This window comes from Glycine max, chromosome 7, assembly GCF_000004515.6.
Source record: "Glycine max cultivar Williams 82 chromosome 7, Glycine_max_v4.0, whole genome shotgun sequence".
NCBI classification, from domain to species: domain Eukaryota; kingdom Viridiplantae; phylum Streptophyta; class Magnoliopsida; order Fabales; family Fabaceae; genus Glycine; species Glycine max.
Window position 1 is genome coordinate 37,597,878 of NC_038243.2, and position 15,543 is coordinate 37,613,420.

A 15,543-nucleotide genomic window follows, 5' to 3' on the forward strand; every position below is an offset into this window, starting at 1 on the left:
GATGACTATAAGCAACATCAAGTGAGACTTATCCATTAGTGGATACCTCGTCTACAACTCGTTCAATCCATCCAAATGAAATAAACATTTTATTTGAATTATTAATTTATTTCAGCTTATATAAGCTTATTTAAAAGGAACAAATTTGTGAATTTATCCTTAATTTCCTTTTATATGTATAACGGTCATATTGAGCTATGAATGACAAATAAGGAAAGTCCTAATCCTATTAAATATAAACACGCAATATCTGTTTATATCAGGAAACAAGATCAATCTGTTCAACGGTCATATTATTAAATCCCAAAGATACTTTCTAGAGCTATGACCATCTCTCTACCTATAAATACGACATCAAAGATTGAAGAATGACGAAAAATGTACATAGAAAAACAAGAGTCGTGAATCAAGAAACAAGAGAAAAGAAAAAAAATATTGAGAAATACATTAAGCTTAAGAGTGTTTGTCCTTTGTAATATATAAAGTACTAGTGAAAGATTAGAACCTCATTGTAAACTCACTTGATTGAGTGTTACAAAGAATCTGTGATTTTGTATAAACTTTTGTTTGTAAAAGTTAAGAGTGACTTAGTGACAAAATAATACTTGAGTGTTCTTAGATTCAGAGAGAGTCTAAGGGTTGTGTCCGTAGTGGCCTTAATAATACTTGTAAGCCAGAATTGACAGAAAAAAATACTTGTTGTAATCAAGTTTGATTAGTAGAACTCTTTACTAGTTGACAAAGAAGAATTGAATGTAGCTCAGGTTGATTGGACTAGAATAAAACAAAATATTTTTACTACTCTTCTTTAACTTATCAAAGTATTTTAAAGTCTATTATTGACACATTCTACACACAAGTTTTTCACTTGAAAATAAGTTTTACACACCAATGGACGACAATCCACTCCGAGTTATTGGACGAAGATTCTTATCAACTTGTTTATTATAACATCGTTCATTTCAAAAAATTTATATTTTGACTAATACACTGTTCAACATCCCTTCTAGTGTAATTTATTGTATTTCATAATGGCTTCAAAATATGAACAAGAACACTTTACATTCAAAGATCATATTCATTGACTTTTAGTTATTCCTCTATATTGTCTTCTTGGCTTCTTCTATGTTATACCTCTAGTTGTTAAAGATTTGAAGTATGTTGATTCTCATGAGTGGGTGAAGGTTGATGGAAATTCTGCTACGATTGGCATAATTGGTTATGACTAAGATCATTTGGGTGATGTTGAATTGCTATAAGTGGGAGTAGTTGTAACACAAGGAGGAAGTTTTGGTGCAACTGAAAGTGTGAAGACAACTAGTGATATTAATTGTTCTATTACAAGAAAAGTGGTTGAAGTTAATAAAATGCTTAATAAATTTTTTGCTTTATTGAGTTTTATTGCATAATTCGTAAAGAAATTTTTACGTGAAAGAAAAGATGTGTATACTGAGTTTATGTGCATTAACTATTTTTCTCCTTCCTGTACTTTCTAGTTTTTACATGCTACACACTTGAATCATTGTGCCTATGTAATGTTGAAATATTGCAATAAGTTTTTTTTATCAACACCAAGTGTTTTCATGTTGTCCTACATTTTTTTCTTACAAGTCAACTGAAAACCTTATAAAGATGGATGGATAATTAAAGTTGAAATAAGTGATAGTGGTGAACTGAACAACTAAATGGATTTAGAACAATACTCCAAATTTTATGAAAAAGAAAATTCCAAACATCGATGGTCTTGCCAAGATATTTTGGAACTCTCCTTGGTGTAGATCATGCTTTAAATGTTTTAATTGCTTATTCTTCTTTTTCTTTTTGTCCTTGTGTCATGTCTTGATTGCTCTATTTTTATTTTTCACGAGTTTCTAATTCAAGTGGGATGATATTTTCACTATTTGCAATGGAAATATAAAATTGATAATGTGGTAAATTGATGGTGACAAATAATAATAATAATAATAATAATAATAATAATAATAATAATAATAACAACAACTTAAGAAAATGAGATGAGGCAGTAATTATAAAAAATTTAGATAAAATTAAGATATCAAGTTTTCATATTCTTTGCACACGATAGACATCATTTGCATATAACGTCTCAATTTTAAAAGAACTTAAAACTAAATTTGAATAAAAAATATAGATTTAATATGATGACAAACAATGATTTTAATTAATGAAATCATTCTTAAGTTAGTCTTAGATTTCTTTTTTCACACAAGTCGCAAGTTAATTTTTGGTGCCATGTGTGACTCATCATTTACTCCTCAAATCTACCTAAATTCATGAACTAAATTATGTATGTGTTGAGGTTTGTTTATGCTATCAAATGCCTTGTGAAGCTTTGAATTAATGTTGGATTTAAAGGTTATTTTTAAAAAAATTAATTTTGGTGTTATATTGGTGTGGGGGAAAGAGTGATAAAGATATATGTGGAGTTATTGAATTGTAAAAAAATTTCTATCCCCTTTGTTTATTTGGGAATCCTAATTGGTGTCCAAATTCTAAAAAATAATACTACCAATAGTTGTTGGTGATTATAGAACGCATAATTTGCTAAAAGGAAACATCTTTATGAAAATGAAAGATCTATGTTATGAAGTAAAATAAAGCAACTCTCGTCACTCCTTAGAAGGATCAACAAAAAATAAAAATTTATAGGTTAGATATTTTTTGTGAGCATGGTAAATTTTGCCTTCCAATTTTTTTTGTTTATTTCAATTAATACCTAAATTGTTGTTGTTTGTGTACAAGTTATTGAGCTTGCTCCTCACAAAAGGTGACATTAAAGATCATAAGTGTATTAGTAAAATACAAAACCCTAAATTGATCACAATTTCATTGACAAGTGTACTTATTTCATTTTTCCTTATACATGGTGGGTGTCAAATATACATTCTAAGCTACCATTTTGTATATTAATGTATTTGTCAAACATTCATTGAACAAAAAACAACACTAAAAATATCTGAACGATGCCAAAAACCTAAAGCAATGGTAAATAATATTGAATGATTGCATCTCATCATAATGTACTTCTGAATATAACAAAAGACGAACAAAGGAATGAAGTGAAAAGAAGTATAAATTGCATACTAATTAAGAAATGCAATAAATGAATTTAAAGATAAAGATATAATCTTAAAGAAATAAAAAATTACAATATTTAATCACTAGCCAACCACAAATTATAAAAAAGAATAAACAAATAATTGAAAAAGTGTATAATCTTAAAAATGAGCTCTACAATTCACAAAGAAATTTTTTTTTTATAAGTCAGTGATGGAATCTTGATCAACATGAAAGATAGGTTGATATGCCACTGAGACAATCAAATATAGAATGTTATTTTTTTTTTAGTTAGAGACGTAATAACTTGAAAAATTATAGAACCGAATTTGAGAAATGTATGTTTGCGCCCATATGATTAGAATGAGATAAATAAGGTGAAGAGGCAAGAATTGAAAGATGTTGTAGTCAAATATTGTTAGTTTGCAAATTGTCACTAATTTTCAATGGTAACGTGAATATTGGAACTCCTTTCCGGCCACATGCAAATTAAATAGACAATTGAAACATTGAGTTAAGACTTAAGATACATAATATTAAATAGTATTAATTGGATTTTTTTATAGTTTGAGCAAGGAAAAGAAACTTGTAGACCTTCTTCATGAATGACAATGCATTAAGTAATTACACATTTGATTATTTTTACTGTTATGACTTTGGATGCCATTAAATAAAATACTAAGACTTTAATGCAGAAAGATTAACTTTTAGTCATTTTAAAAGTTCTTGAATTAGTTTAATTAATGAAAATAAATAAGAATTTTTCAAGATTCCTAGCATGTCATATAAACATTACACATTACATCATAATAAATCTCCAAAACAAATCTCAAGGGTCCCATTAAGGGAATAAATACAACACAATTTTATAATCATACATAAACCTTAAATTAGTCTCCACTAAAATAAAACATAAATAAATAACTAAGGGTCATATCTCACCCTTAAGCCCATCACCAACTCCACATCAATCATGGGTGACATATTCCTTAAGCTATATCATAATTTACTCCCTGTCAAATAACACAATCATCATAGTTCAATAGAAAACGCAAGGGTAAACTCATTTTAAAAGAAACATAATATAAGAGAAATATTATAAATTTACCATTTTAAAAAAAGATATAGAAATCCTTCACATTTCCAATATCAATATACTTACATGACTCATCAAGTAATACATAATTCTCAAGTCATAAATTGTAAATGCATGTGTCTAAGTATCATGTTATGTCATGCTAACTCTTTAAGGAGATTTAACCTTTTGAGCAATTAATTCAAGCACATCCCTTAACATAGTCACACCTTGATCATCCAGAGAGACTCAAATTAACCTTGCAGAAGAAGTGTGATTTTATAAAAAATGAATAAGCATGGATAGTGACTTACCTCAATAAAGCTTGCAAAAAACCTTAACCTATCTAGGGATTCACCCATTCATCCCTTTTGTAGGTCCTTTCATCGTTAGCCACCATGAAAACCTTCAGCATTAGGTTAAGAGTCTTCTTAGCACCCCAACTTACGTGTCTACTCACATGCAATGTCATTTATCTATGTATGCATGATATGCTAATTCATTCAACAGTCAACATACACCATCACATTCATATTCACCCATTCAACACCAAAAAGAGGATACCATATCATAAATTTACCATTCATATGTTCATCACACTTATGAACTCACATATAGTTTGAATACCATAGTAAGATATACGAACACCTTGTATTCTTACTTTTATCACACCAAAATCTTATATGAATGTGAATTTCATAACATTAGTAGAAAACCAAATTTACTTCTTCTTTATGACTTATAAAACAATTATGCATACATTTGGAATTGACTAGGGAGCTTTCAAGAAAGCATAAAGGGATAAATAAAATATTTTGCCTAAATTTAATTTTAGCCAGAAGTTTAGCTTAAGCTAAAAATCGTAGCTTGGCTAAATTTGCACAGATCTAGTTCTATTGAATTTTAGCCAAGTTAAAAGTCATGGCTTGACTAAATTTGTGTTGAGCTAAAAATTGTGGCTTTGCCTAAATTTATGTAGATTAGATTCAATTCTACCGAATTTTAGTTGACTTAGAAATCGTGACTTGACTAAAACTTAAAATTTTTGCTCGAACATTTTTTTCACAAATACAAGCTTTTGACATCATTAATCGTTGCCCAAACTATTCAAACTCACAATACACACATCAATAATTAACCCTTAAACTTCTAAACACTAAACCCTTAAGCTTTTGACTTCATTTGGTTGAAAATGGACTATTGCATAAATTTTTATAGTTTGGAGGATAATTCATACTTGCATAACTTCTTTCCTTTGTAGTATTAAGATTAAGATTTTGTCATGGCTTATCTTTACGCTTTAATGAAATTACTCTCCAACTATTGGTCAATGCTCCTTAGTTTTTTTTTTTATTTTAAAAGAGAGGATGTTCCTTGTTTTTATTTATTTTTTTATTTATCTCTAATAGGTAAAATAGTCCTACATAAAAAAAAAAGGTTTGGTCAATTCTCGCCGTTTAAGGCACCTGGGAGAAACGACATGTCGTCTTATATATACAGAGTTTTACGTCAGCGGAGAGATAAGTCATAAGAGGAGAGAAGAGGCGCTGGCTACTGTTTATAGTTTACTGTAAACTGTGTTTACGTTGTGTCGTGTGGCGTGTTCAGTGAGGTAAGGGAAACTCGTCCCCATCGAAGAGCTTACTTGACCTCGCACCACGGAATCGTTCCCTACTAATTCAACTCAACAACACTATCGTCTCCATTCACTAGTTAGGTCAGTTACTCTCTCTCTCAACACTTCACAAAACTCTCTTTGATTTTCCCTTTTTGCGTTGATTTCGTTCTTCAATTCGAACCCAATCAACGTTACAATCGCAATCGCATACGAAAAATCACCTATCGCAATTGCAGAAACGTGCGTTCCAATGTCTGATCCTGCCGAAGAGGCTGCTTTCATCGAGAAGCTCTACGAATACGGCGAGCAACTCAACAATGCCAAGGACAAGTCGCAGGTTCGGAATTCGCTCTTCGATTTTCGGTTCAATTGTTCTAGGGTTTTGGATTGTGATGTTCGAGTTTGGAATTAGGGTTTTGTATCGTTTTTTGTGGTTCTGGCAGAATGTGCAGGATTACCAGGGAATCATAGATGCGGCGAAGACGAGTGTGAAGGCGAAGCAGCTCGCTGCACAGCTGATTCCCAGGTTCTACAAGTTCTTTCCTGACCTTTCTAGCCCTGCTCTCGATGCACATCTTGATTTGGTTGAGGCTGAAGAACTCGGGGTGTGTATTTTGCTCCTCTAATTACATCTAATATAATATGCGTATGATATAATTTGTGATTCTGTATGTGTGTGTGTGTGGCGGTGGCTGAGGAATGGTGTTCTGTTTCAAAATGGAAAACTATCTTGTTACTATGGTGCTCTATCTAAGTGTTAGTAATGGCAAGCCTTGTGGTTCAGGGTTGTGTTGGTTCGTCAGGCTAAAAGCTAAATTAATAAGGGAAGTTGAACTGAAGAGAGTTAGTGAGGGATACACAGGAAGGAAAATAGTGCCATTTGTTGAGATTAAACGAGACATTGGGAACTGGGAAGTGGATAGAAAAAAGTCTTTTGTATTGCTGTTATCTTGGTTGCTCTGTTTTGTCTCTATGACGTGAATTCTGTATGTACTGAGGTTTGTTTCCACTATTTGGTGTTTTTCTGTTGCTGTACAGGTTCGAGTGCAAGCAATTAGAGGTCTGCCTCTTTTTTGTAAGGATACACCTGAGAATATTGGGAAGATGGTTGATATTCTTGTGCAAATTCTTGGGTCTGGTAAGTTGAAGTCATTGAAGTTTTTGCGTTGTTGAGAACTTAACCATGATTATGATTCTGATATTTTCCCCTTTAATTCTTGTAGAGGAATTTGTGGAGCGTGATGCAGTACATAAGGCTCTTATGTCTTTGCTGAGGCAGGATGTCAAAGGTACTTTGATATATCTTTATGTTCAGTGAGAATATCTTTGTCAGATATTGTTGGGGTTAAGGGTGTGTTTGGAAATCTCTTTGGAGCCTTGTCACTGGAAGTTACCACTTTCCAAAGCCCCAAACGTAGAAGGAATGGGGTTGATTGATTGACATTCTGTTGAACTCATCTAAATAGTTTATAAGGAACTTCAGTTCATCAATGCTAAAGCAAAATAACTTATAATCTTGGTATTGCACTAGTATGATGATTGACAAGTGTTTAACTGCATGTTGTATATCATCATGTAATAGAAGTATATCTCCAATCTTCTAGTATGATAGTAAACTGAATGAATTTGAATTCGAGAACTTTGTGTCTCAAACTTCTTGATCTTTTAACTTTTTAAGTTTGTGGTACATGCAATTTGATCTTTCTGCAATTCTTTCCCTTGCAGTGTAAATAAAACTGGTCAATCTATCATCCATATAAACCAGAGAAAGAAAATGCATGCCATTCTAACACTACTCTTATGTAGTACCTATTCAGTGGGCATAAGACGTACATTGAGATATACTTTTTCTCTGAGAACATTAGTTTCACTATGGCTGAGATCCTATTGATGTTATTGTGCCCTGAATAATTTGCTGTATTTAAAATTATGGGTAATGTTTTTATTTAATGCTTCCAATAAAAGATGACCACCTGCACCTTGGTGGTAATAAAACTTAAAAACATATGTAACAGTGAGATTAATTGTGGAAGTCCAATAATTTTGTGAAAATGTTGCATGCCAAACTGATGGTGCAGAGTTAGGCTAATGCTTTGAGTGTTGTACATACACCCGAACTTTTTACCCGTGAATGCTTAAGTTTTTGACAATTATCACAAATATGCTTAGAATCTTGACATTTATAATTAGTGCTGCATTTTGGTTGTCTCCTGATGGTTTAATTGTCAATGCAGCTTCTTTGACGGCTTTGTTTAAGCACATTGGCAGTGTTGAAGAGCCAAGCACGGATGATGTTATTCGTGAGAAAGTTATAAACTTTGTTCGAGATAAGGTAAGCAGATAAATGTTTGATTAATGAGCCCTTTATTTTATTTCTTTTTGAAAATGGAAGTGAATACTGAATACTAAATATCTTCATTATAGGTTTTCCCTATCAAAGCTGAATTGTTGAAACCACAGGAGGAAATGGAAAGACACATAACTGATCTCATTAAAAAGGTATTCATAATTGCCTTCCCTCATTATTTTTTATGAATTCAGTTGTTAATCTATTAGTGTTTAATCTATTAGTATTCATGATATATGTTGTGATAATTTAATTGCAGAGTTTAGAAGATGTTACTGGCATAGAATTTCGAATGTTTATGGATTTTCTGAAGAGTTTGAGCCTATTTGGAGAAAAGGCTCCGGCTGAGCGGATGAAAGAGCTTATTGGAATCATTGAAGGGCAAGCTGATTTAGATGCACAGTTCAATGTAATTATTATTCTTTTTTTCTTTTCTTTCATCCAGTTGAGCACGCAAATACAATCATTTTATATGTAAGAGAAATCTGTTTTGTATTAGTAAAATGGTCTCTTGATTTTTTACTGCTGGCTGAAGTTATTAAGTAGTGTAAGTAGTATAGATTTCGTTTTGGGGTCTCATGTAATGGTTTTTAAATGGCAATTTTTAGGTATCAGATGCAGATCATATTGACCGGTTGATATCTTGCCTTCACATGGCACTTCCATTTGTTGTGGTAAGGACTTTTTATACTGTTCAAGTGTTTATCTTCTCGTTGTTTTCTGTCAAGTTTTTCCTTCAACAGAATCATTTTTTTTCCTTGCAGAGGGGTGCATCAAGCAACAAATTTCTCAACTATATAAACAAATATATAATATCTGTTTTTGACCAGGTATTACTTCAGATCTTTTAGTTTGAAAGAATAAACATGTATTTTTAATATTTGTTCTACCCATTTAATATTCTTCCTTTAGTTTTGAACCTAGCATGTAAGCTTTTTACTTTCTGCCTCTTGCCATTGGTTGTAGCCATAAATTGATATGATTACTCATTAATCTTCTATAAAATACTAAATTTGCAAATCTAACTGTTAAAATATGTGATATAATTTTGGCGCTCATGAATGTCTTTCAGGTAAATCGAACATTTATTAGCATGAAATCTTATAGCCATTGTTGAATTGCAAGATATTAATTTAGGCAACTCTTTATTCCTTTATATTTAGCAGGCACCGTTCAAAAAAACATATTTGCTTTTGGACTTAGCATATTACCTGTTCCAACTTCAGTACATAACTGGTCGCCTCATCTGTTGTGTAATTTCAAGTTGTTTGATTATAAAATATAAATAAGGAATCTTATCTATGGTAATTTTACTGGTTAGCTTTCTAGATCTTGTATTAGCTGGTGAATGTTTTTGATTAATGGAATCTTGTTGGAATTATGTTAATAATTTTCTATAATTGAGGGTTTTCTTTTGGTTGTTGAGAAACTTATTCGCATGCATTATTTTATTTCTTGTCAGCTTCCTGGAGAACGGAAGGTAGATTTACTCAGAAGCCTTGCAGAATTTTCACCTTATACAACACCACAAGACTCACGCCAAATGCTTCCTTCTATTGTTCAGTTGCTGAAGGTAAATCTTTAGTTGCAAATTGGCATATGGCACATTCAATGTGTTGGATATAGTAGTATGTTTTCTGCCATGTCAACATCAAATTTTTATGTTTATTTTAGTTTATGGCTTTATGCTGTTATTTCCAAGCACATTGTCGACTAGCAGAAGTGTGTTTTTGATGTGGCTAGCTTGGTTTAGTCTTAAATCCATTTTTTTTCTTGAAGTTACTGTTGTAGGTCATCTATCTTTTAAAATTGTAGTTATAAATTGGTAATGTTATTCATATAATTTCATTTCTGTTCATGCTCGTTGTCTGCTGCATTATATTTTGAGCTACAAATTAATGCTTGACCACCAAAATATTGGATTTCCATTGCCTCAGCCCTTCAAAATTATTTGCACCATCTGATCACATTAATCTCCTTATTTTGATTGATGTAAACCCAAATTTTGCACAATTAGTTTCCTTGTTGAGTCAAATTCAAAGTAGTGATGTAGTTAACTGTTGTGAATGATCTTTGGAGAATTAAATCTATTTAAACACAATGTGTCATGGATTAATATATCAATTTATTTAATGTTTCAATTAAATGATTCAATATCATTTACTCTCGCTGTTTTCATTAAGCTGTTTGCTTTCCTTTTTTCAGAAATACATGACTTGGAAGAAGACTGGAGAAGAGATGAATTTTACCTATGTTGAGTGCTTGTTGTACACATTTCATCACTTAGCTCATAAGGTGGGTTATCTTTCCTTGTCTAAGCTAATATGTGATAGTAGTTATATGTGGTGCATAATTGAACTTGGTGATGTAGGTTCCTAATGCGACAAATAGTTTATGTGGATATAAAATTGTTACTGGCCAGCCATCTGATAGGCTTGGAGAGGACTTTTCAGAGCATTATAATGATTTTACTGAGAGGTATCATCTTTTCTTTTGATAGATTTTTGTAGTAAACTATTCACCTATTCTCTGGTTTGTATCTTTAATTCACCCATTCTTTGGTTTGTATTTTTAATATAAATATAATTTAGTTTTTATCATATATGCAAGTATTACAAAAGTTTAGGGGGAGGTTGCCCAATTCCAAAGATAGCGCATGCTGCAAGTCTTGATGAAGGCTTACAGTAGCACTTAGAATGACCTACCAGTGAAAGCCCCCAGGTAGAATCAAATCCAAGAACTTCCAAGTTTAGGGGGATAATATTGTTACTTACGTAGATAAGCAAAGTGAACCAATTATGTTCGTATTTGGTTCAACTTATTTTTGAATTTTTTTCTTTTCTTTTTTGTTTGGTAGCTTCCTAAAGAGCTTTTGAGAAAAAGAGAAGAACTTTTCCTCTTAAAAACTCAGATATGTACCGTTGTTAAGACCTAAGGGATAAAAGCTGTGCTGGGGGTTTCTTTTGGATGCTCATCCATATATCATTTTTTAGCTTAGGGTCATCATTAGATTATGAATTATTGAATTATACAATAATTTTCTGTGTTTGAACTTGAACTTCTATATGTAAGGTCCAAACATGCTTGTCATAGAGATAATGTGTCCGGGCATTATCTTTTAATGCATTAGCTTAATACTTTTTCTATGGTATTCTTGGGTAGTGTCCAATAATTGTTTGAGGCATAGTTTTAAAAACTGACCTGGTCATGGCACTGGGTTAGTGGTCGAACCAGTGAGTCACTTTTTGTAATAAAAAAATATAATTTTTTTATACCTGTCTTAAATCCACATTGCTAAATTAATGCATAAAATATTCAAACATAATTTTAAAATAGAGCTTTTAAACAAACCTTAAAAGGTACACTCAAATACTTAGACATAAGAGAAATATCTCACGAAGGCAAACCCATTGAGCATTATCAGTTATCAGTTATCACAGATAGATTCTTAGTCATATTATAGTAGTTTCAAATACATCAGACATATTCAGAATGCTCATGTGGCTTTAAACATGTTTTAAGAGGAATTGTCTGCATGTTATTCATTCAGAAATTTCTTATATATTTTTATTACTTTCAAAAGTTTATAGTATCTCACAAATCTTTCCTACCTTCATTAATGAATCAAAGAGTAAGAGAGATCAAAGGAACCCAACCCATAACAAAATCTAACATAGTAAAAAACTTGAGTAGCTACTGCCATCAGATGGGATTTCCATGAAATTCATTTCATTGTTAAGAACAAATATGATAGTTAAATGATTCAAAGCCCTTGCACAATCTCCCAGCATCATTTGGAAGTTACTAGAATAAATTCCCAACAATCAAATTCTATTCATGGCATTCAGCCATCACACATCAAATGTATTCAAAATGCTAATATAGCCTTAAAAGTTAAAACTAATTAACAACCATTATATCAATGCAATCACTGCTAAAAACACAAGTACATTCAGACAAACTTTGTTCTTTTCATTCCTTGTCCATTAGAAAGGATAGGAAACTTATTCAACAAAATACAGAAAAATATGAATCAAAGAAGTTACATGTTATCCCATAATTATGAGTGGGCATACGAGCATGCCTGGGCTGTCCCTCCTCACTATAAAATAATATATGCACTAACAAAGCTAATTTTAGTGTTGTAACATCACACTCGTTACATAATAATACGGGTTCAACCGTTCAAAAGTTATTTGAGCTTGGTTATCACCCTTAAAAAGGTCTCGTATTATTGGCTTCCAATTAATATCAGAAGTTCAGAACTGTGTTCCTGAGCATGCAAGCTTCTCTCTTCCTATTGACAAGTGCTGTTCACATTGCCATGCATTAGAATTATGGAAATCCCATAAGCAAACAGAGCACCACATCTGCAATAGGATTTTCAATTGCCAAACGTAACAGTTCAATAATCCTTTTCGCGCAATAAGGGAAAGGGGGTAACAGTACGACTACGAGGTTTCATAATAAGTTATTTATTTAGGCCTGCTCAAGATACCAAACAACACACGCAAGCACATACAGTCACACACAATCACAAACATTGGAAAAATATGAAGGAACAAAATGGAAAAAACCAAAATCTGAATTTGCCTTAAAACAAACATGTAGCAGTCTTTGCTTTGATGAGAGAGAAGAAGCAAATGCAGTTTAGAGAAGAATTATAACTTTGGGACGCTGGACGTTGGACAACGGAGCATGGATGACGACATCGTGAGAGAAGTTGCGACAAAGCGAGAATGAGAAGACGGCGAACGCCAGACGACGGCGCCGCGAGAGAAGCTGCCAGAGGAAGGAACCTAGAAGCTGCGAGCCTGTGACGAAGCAAGAACTAGATGACGACGGATCAGGGTTTCTAAAATCAAAAACCTAGAAATCAAAACGACGCTGTTTCGCACTCCACATAGAAAGAAAAATGATAAATGACCCGGTCTGGGTTGATGGGTCACCGGTTTGACCACAGACCCGACCGGGTTGTTCTGGGTTGAAGGCATGCCCAATCGAGCAACGGACTCGACCTTGTCCAGCCACCGGGGTGTGGTTGGTCCAGGTTTCCAAACTATGGTTTGAGGTCAATAAGTATAGTTTTGCCTTGTTTATCAAGTTTTGGGGTGATTAGACTTCAGAGTTATGTTTGTGAGTATTCTGAGTTTTATAGTGATACACTGATATGGGATTATGGTTTACAAATAATTCCTGTACGCAATTTCTAGCAATGAGTATTCTTGGATATGTAGTTATTCCAATGATACGGTTCCATCGAGTTAGATCTCCTTATTTCATTATATCCTCTTAAAACTTCGTATTTATGACTGTTAGTTTCTTTGTTCTTTTTTATTTCTTTCTATTTATCAGCTGGGAGCAGAGCAGATTAACTTGACTTAATTTGTGAAAATTCATGCTATTTCCCTTTACCTTTTCAACACAATTGCTGCTTACTTCCTCAATATTTCCACCATTCTCCAGATATATGCATCTATTGCACATTCCTGCAAATTCTCTTATTGAGTTCATTTTTAGTTATGGTGTCAATTGTGTCCAAAGTTTAAGCAATATCTGTCGTGTGTTCAAGACATGAGAATTGTATGAGGCATGCAATGAGCAACAAGGTCCGATTCAGATTTTATGATTAAGTGGCTATTTGCAGAGTATCACTATAAACTATAAACAAACTTATGTGCAAGGTTGTAGCAAAATCTGGTTTGGTCCAGAAACTCACTTCTGTTCATGACTGTCTTTGTCATTGTAGTGTGGATCTTGTTGTCCTTTATCTTTTAAGTTTACAATAGTTTGGCTTTGGGAAGGGAGAAAGTAGCTGATTTGACTGGTTGCAACTATTCCATTGTTTAGTATACTTTTCGTTGTTTTACCTCTCTTTAGTGTTGAAGTCGTTTTTATTGTTTTGTGGTCACATTTTTGGTTTATTTTCTTTTATTAGATTGAATAATGTTGAGGAGTTCACCCGGGCTACAATCAAGAAATTAACTCAAGGAATGGATGAAAACAACAAATCTATGGCAGGTGCTAAAACTGATGAAGAAAAGGAAAAAATTGTGAGTTCTTGTTCGATGTTTTTTTTGTCTTGCCTTTCTCTTATTATGACATATTATGCTTACATTTTTACATTATTTTGTAGAAAACTAAAAAGCAGAATGCTACAACTGGGTTGCGGACTTGCAATAACATTTTGACAATGACAAAGGTAAGAGTGATGCTACATTTTTTTACTTTAGCAATTAAGTTGTTGACTTATTAGTTGCATGATTTTTAATTGATTGACTTCCCCCTCTCCCCTTTTTTCTCTTATTTAATTATTTGGTTTGTGTGATTAGCCATTGCACGCCAAAGTGCCTTCTTTTATTGGAGATAAGAGAATCAATCTCTCTTGGAAAGAAGCAACAAAAGCAGCATCTACTGCACCAGCTGCTGGGTATGTTATCTTTTTATTTTAATAAAGATCATTTTAGAATTTTTTTGTTTGGGGATTTTTTTAATAAAATAAGAGTGATTTTAATAAATAAAAAATTTGTAATAGTTAGATAACTTTCTCTAGAGAACAAATGAATTTATACCAGATGCTAGAAAAAAGTAGTTTCTGAAGAAAAGTTCTAAGTTATACCATAAAGCACCTTTTTACAAAGCTTATCCTATCCAAACACACTCTTGTTCGTTTTCCACCAGAGTAACTTGTTTCATTGTCTCTTAATGATTGGCCTAATTGACAGTTTTTATACGGAATTTGATTTTTTAAACATCTCATTTGGATTGGGAATTGGGACTACAGAAATAATTTACATTGATCAGCTCATCTATTTAGTTTAAACTTCTGCAGAGCAAAACGGCCTGCTAATGCTGCCAATGGGTCCAACAATATTGCATCAAAGAAAGGTCGAGGTGCTGGTGGTTTGCAAAATCAACTAGTCAATAGAGCGCTGGAAGGATTATCTGGTGGTGGGAGAGGAGGTATGAGGGGCAGAGGCCGGGGCTGGGGTGGTCGTGGAAGAGGAAGAGGAGGAGGGTATCGGTAACTTTGTTGCAGATGTGATGTAGAAAACATCAGACTTCACCAGACTGTACCAGAATACAAATAGGACCTGTTAATGTATTACAATTCTTTGTCAGTGGAAGTTTTGACTTTTTGATTATAGCGGATGATGAAATTTTAATTTAGTCGTACTTTTTACTAAGGTTGTTCATGTAGAATGCTGAGTTATTGATCATTTTCCAATCCATTTGTTGCAAGCAGCAGATGGGACTAGCTGACGGAACTTATGTTCGTTGGTATGTATGCATGTAATTTTAATGACGAGTGCATTTTAATGGAAATGGAAGACCGTATCTCGTACTGGGATGTTACCCGTTTCAGGCAATATGAAATTAAATGGTTAAGTTCCTTGTACAGTTGCCCTTAACAATGTCAATCTA

At 32.8% G+C, this 15,543-nt stretch overlaps 1 protein-coding gene across 3 annotated transcripts; it reads left to right on the forward strand.

Moving 5' to 3' along the window:
- The first annotated feature begins 5,672 nt into the window (after positions 1-5,672).
- Positions 5,673-15,444, forward strand: LOC100800145 (apoptosis inhibitor 5-like protein API5). Of its 3 annotated transcripts, XM_003529311.5 has the most exons (17): positions 5,675-5,870; positions 6,008-6,108; positions 6,215-6,376; positions 6,810-6,909; positions 6,995-7,060; positions 8,006-8,103; positions 8,196-8,270; positions 8,378-8,527; positions 8,727-8,792; positions 8,883-8,948; positions 9,581-9,691; positions 10,324-10,413; positions 10,490-10,596; positions 14,057-14,171; positions 14,255-14,320; positions 14,451-14,548; positions 14,951-15,444. In XM_003529311.5, the coding sequence occupies exons 2-17, from the start codon at positions 6,022-6,024 to the stop codon at positions 15,144-15,146; spliced, it is 1,653 nt and encodes a 550-aa protein (XP_003529359.1). In that variant the 5' UTR covers positions 5,675-5,870; positions 6,008-6,021; the 3' UTR covers positions 15,147-15,444. The 3 variants fall into 3 exon arrangements, with proteins under 3 accessions (XP_040873291.1, XP_003529359.1, XP_040873292.1); XM_041017357.1 differs by having other exon boundaries at positions 5,673-5,870; positions 8,727-8,948; XM_041017358.1 differs by lacking the exon at positions 5,675-5,870 and having other exon boundaries at positions 5,877-6,108.
- The last annotated feature ends 99 nt before the right edge of the window (positions 15,445-15,543 follow it).

Excerpts from the sequence above, each read along its gene's own strand:
- LOC100800145 (XM_041017357.1), top strand. The coding sequence starts at position 6,022 with ATGTCTGATCCTGCCGAAGAGGCTGCTTTCATCGAGAAGCTCTACGAA. Across the intron at positions 10,414-10,489 it reads TTCATCACTTAGCTCATAAG|GTTCCTAATGCGACAAATAG; the intron begins GTGGGTTATCTT and ends TTGGTGATGTAG. Across the intron at positions 14,321-14,450 it reads ACATTTTGACAATGACAAAG|CCATTGCACGCCAAAGTGCC; the intron begins GTAAGAGTGATG and ends TTGTGTGATTAG.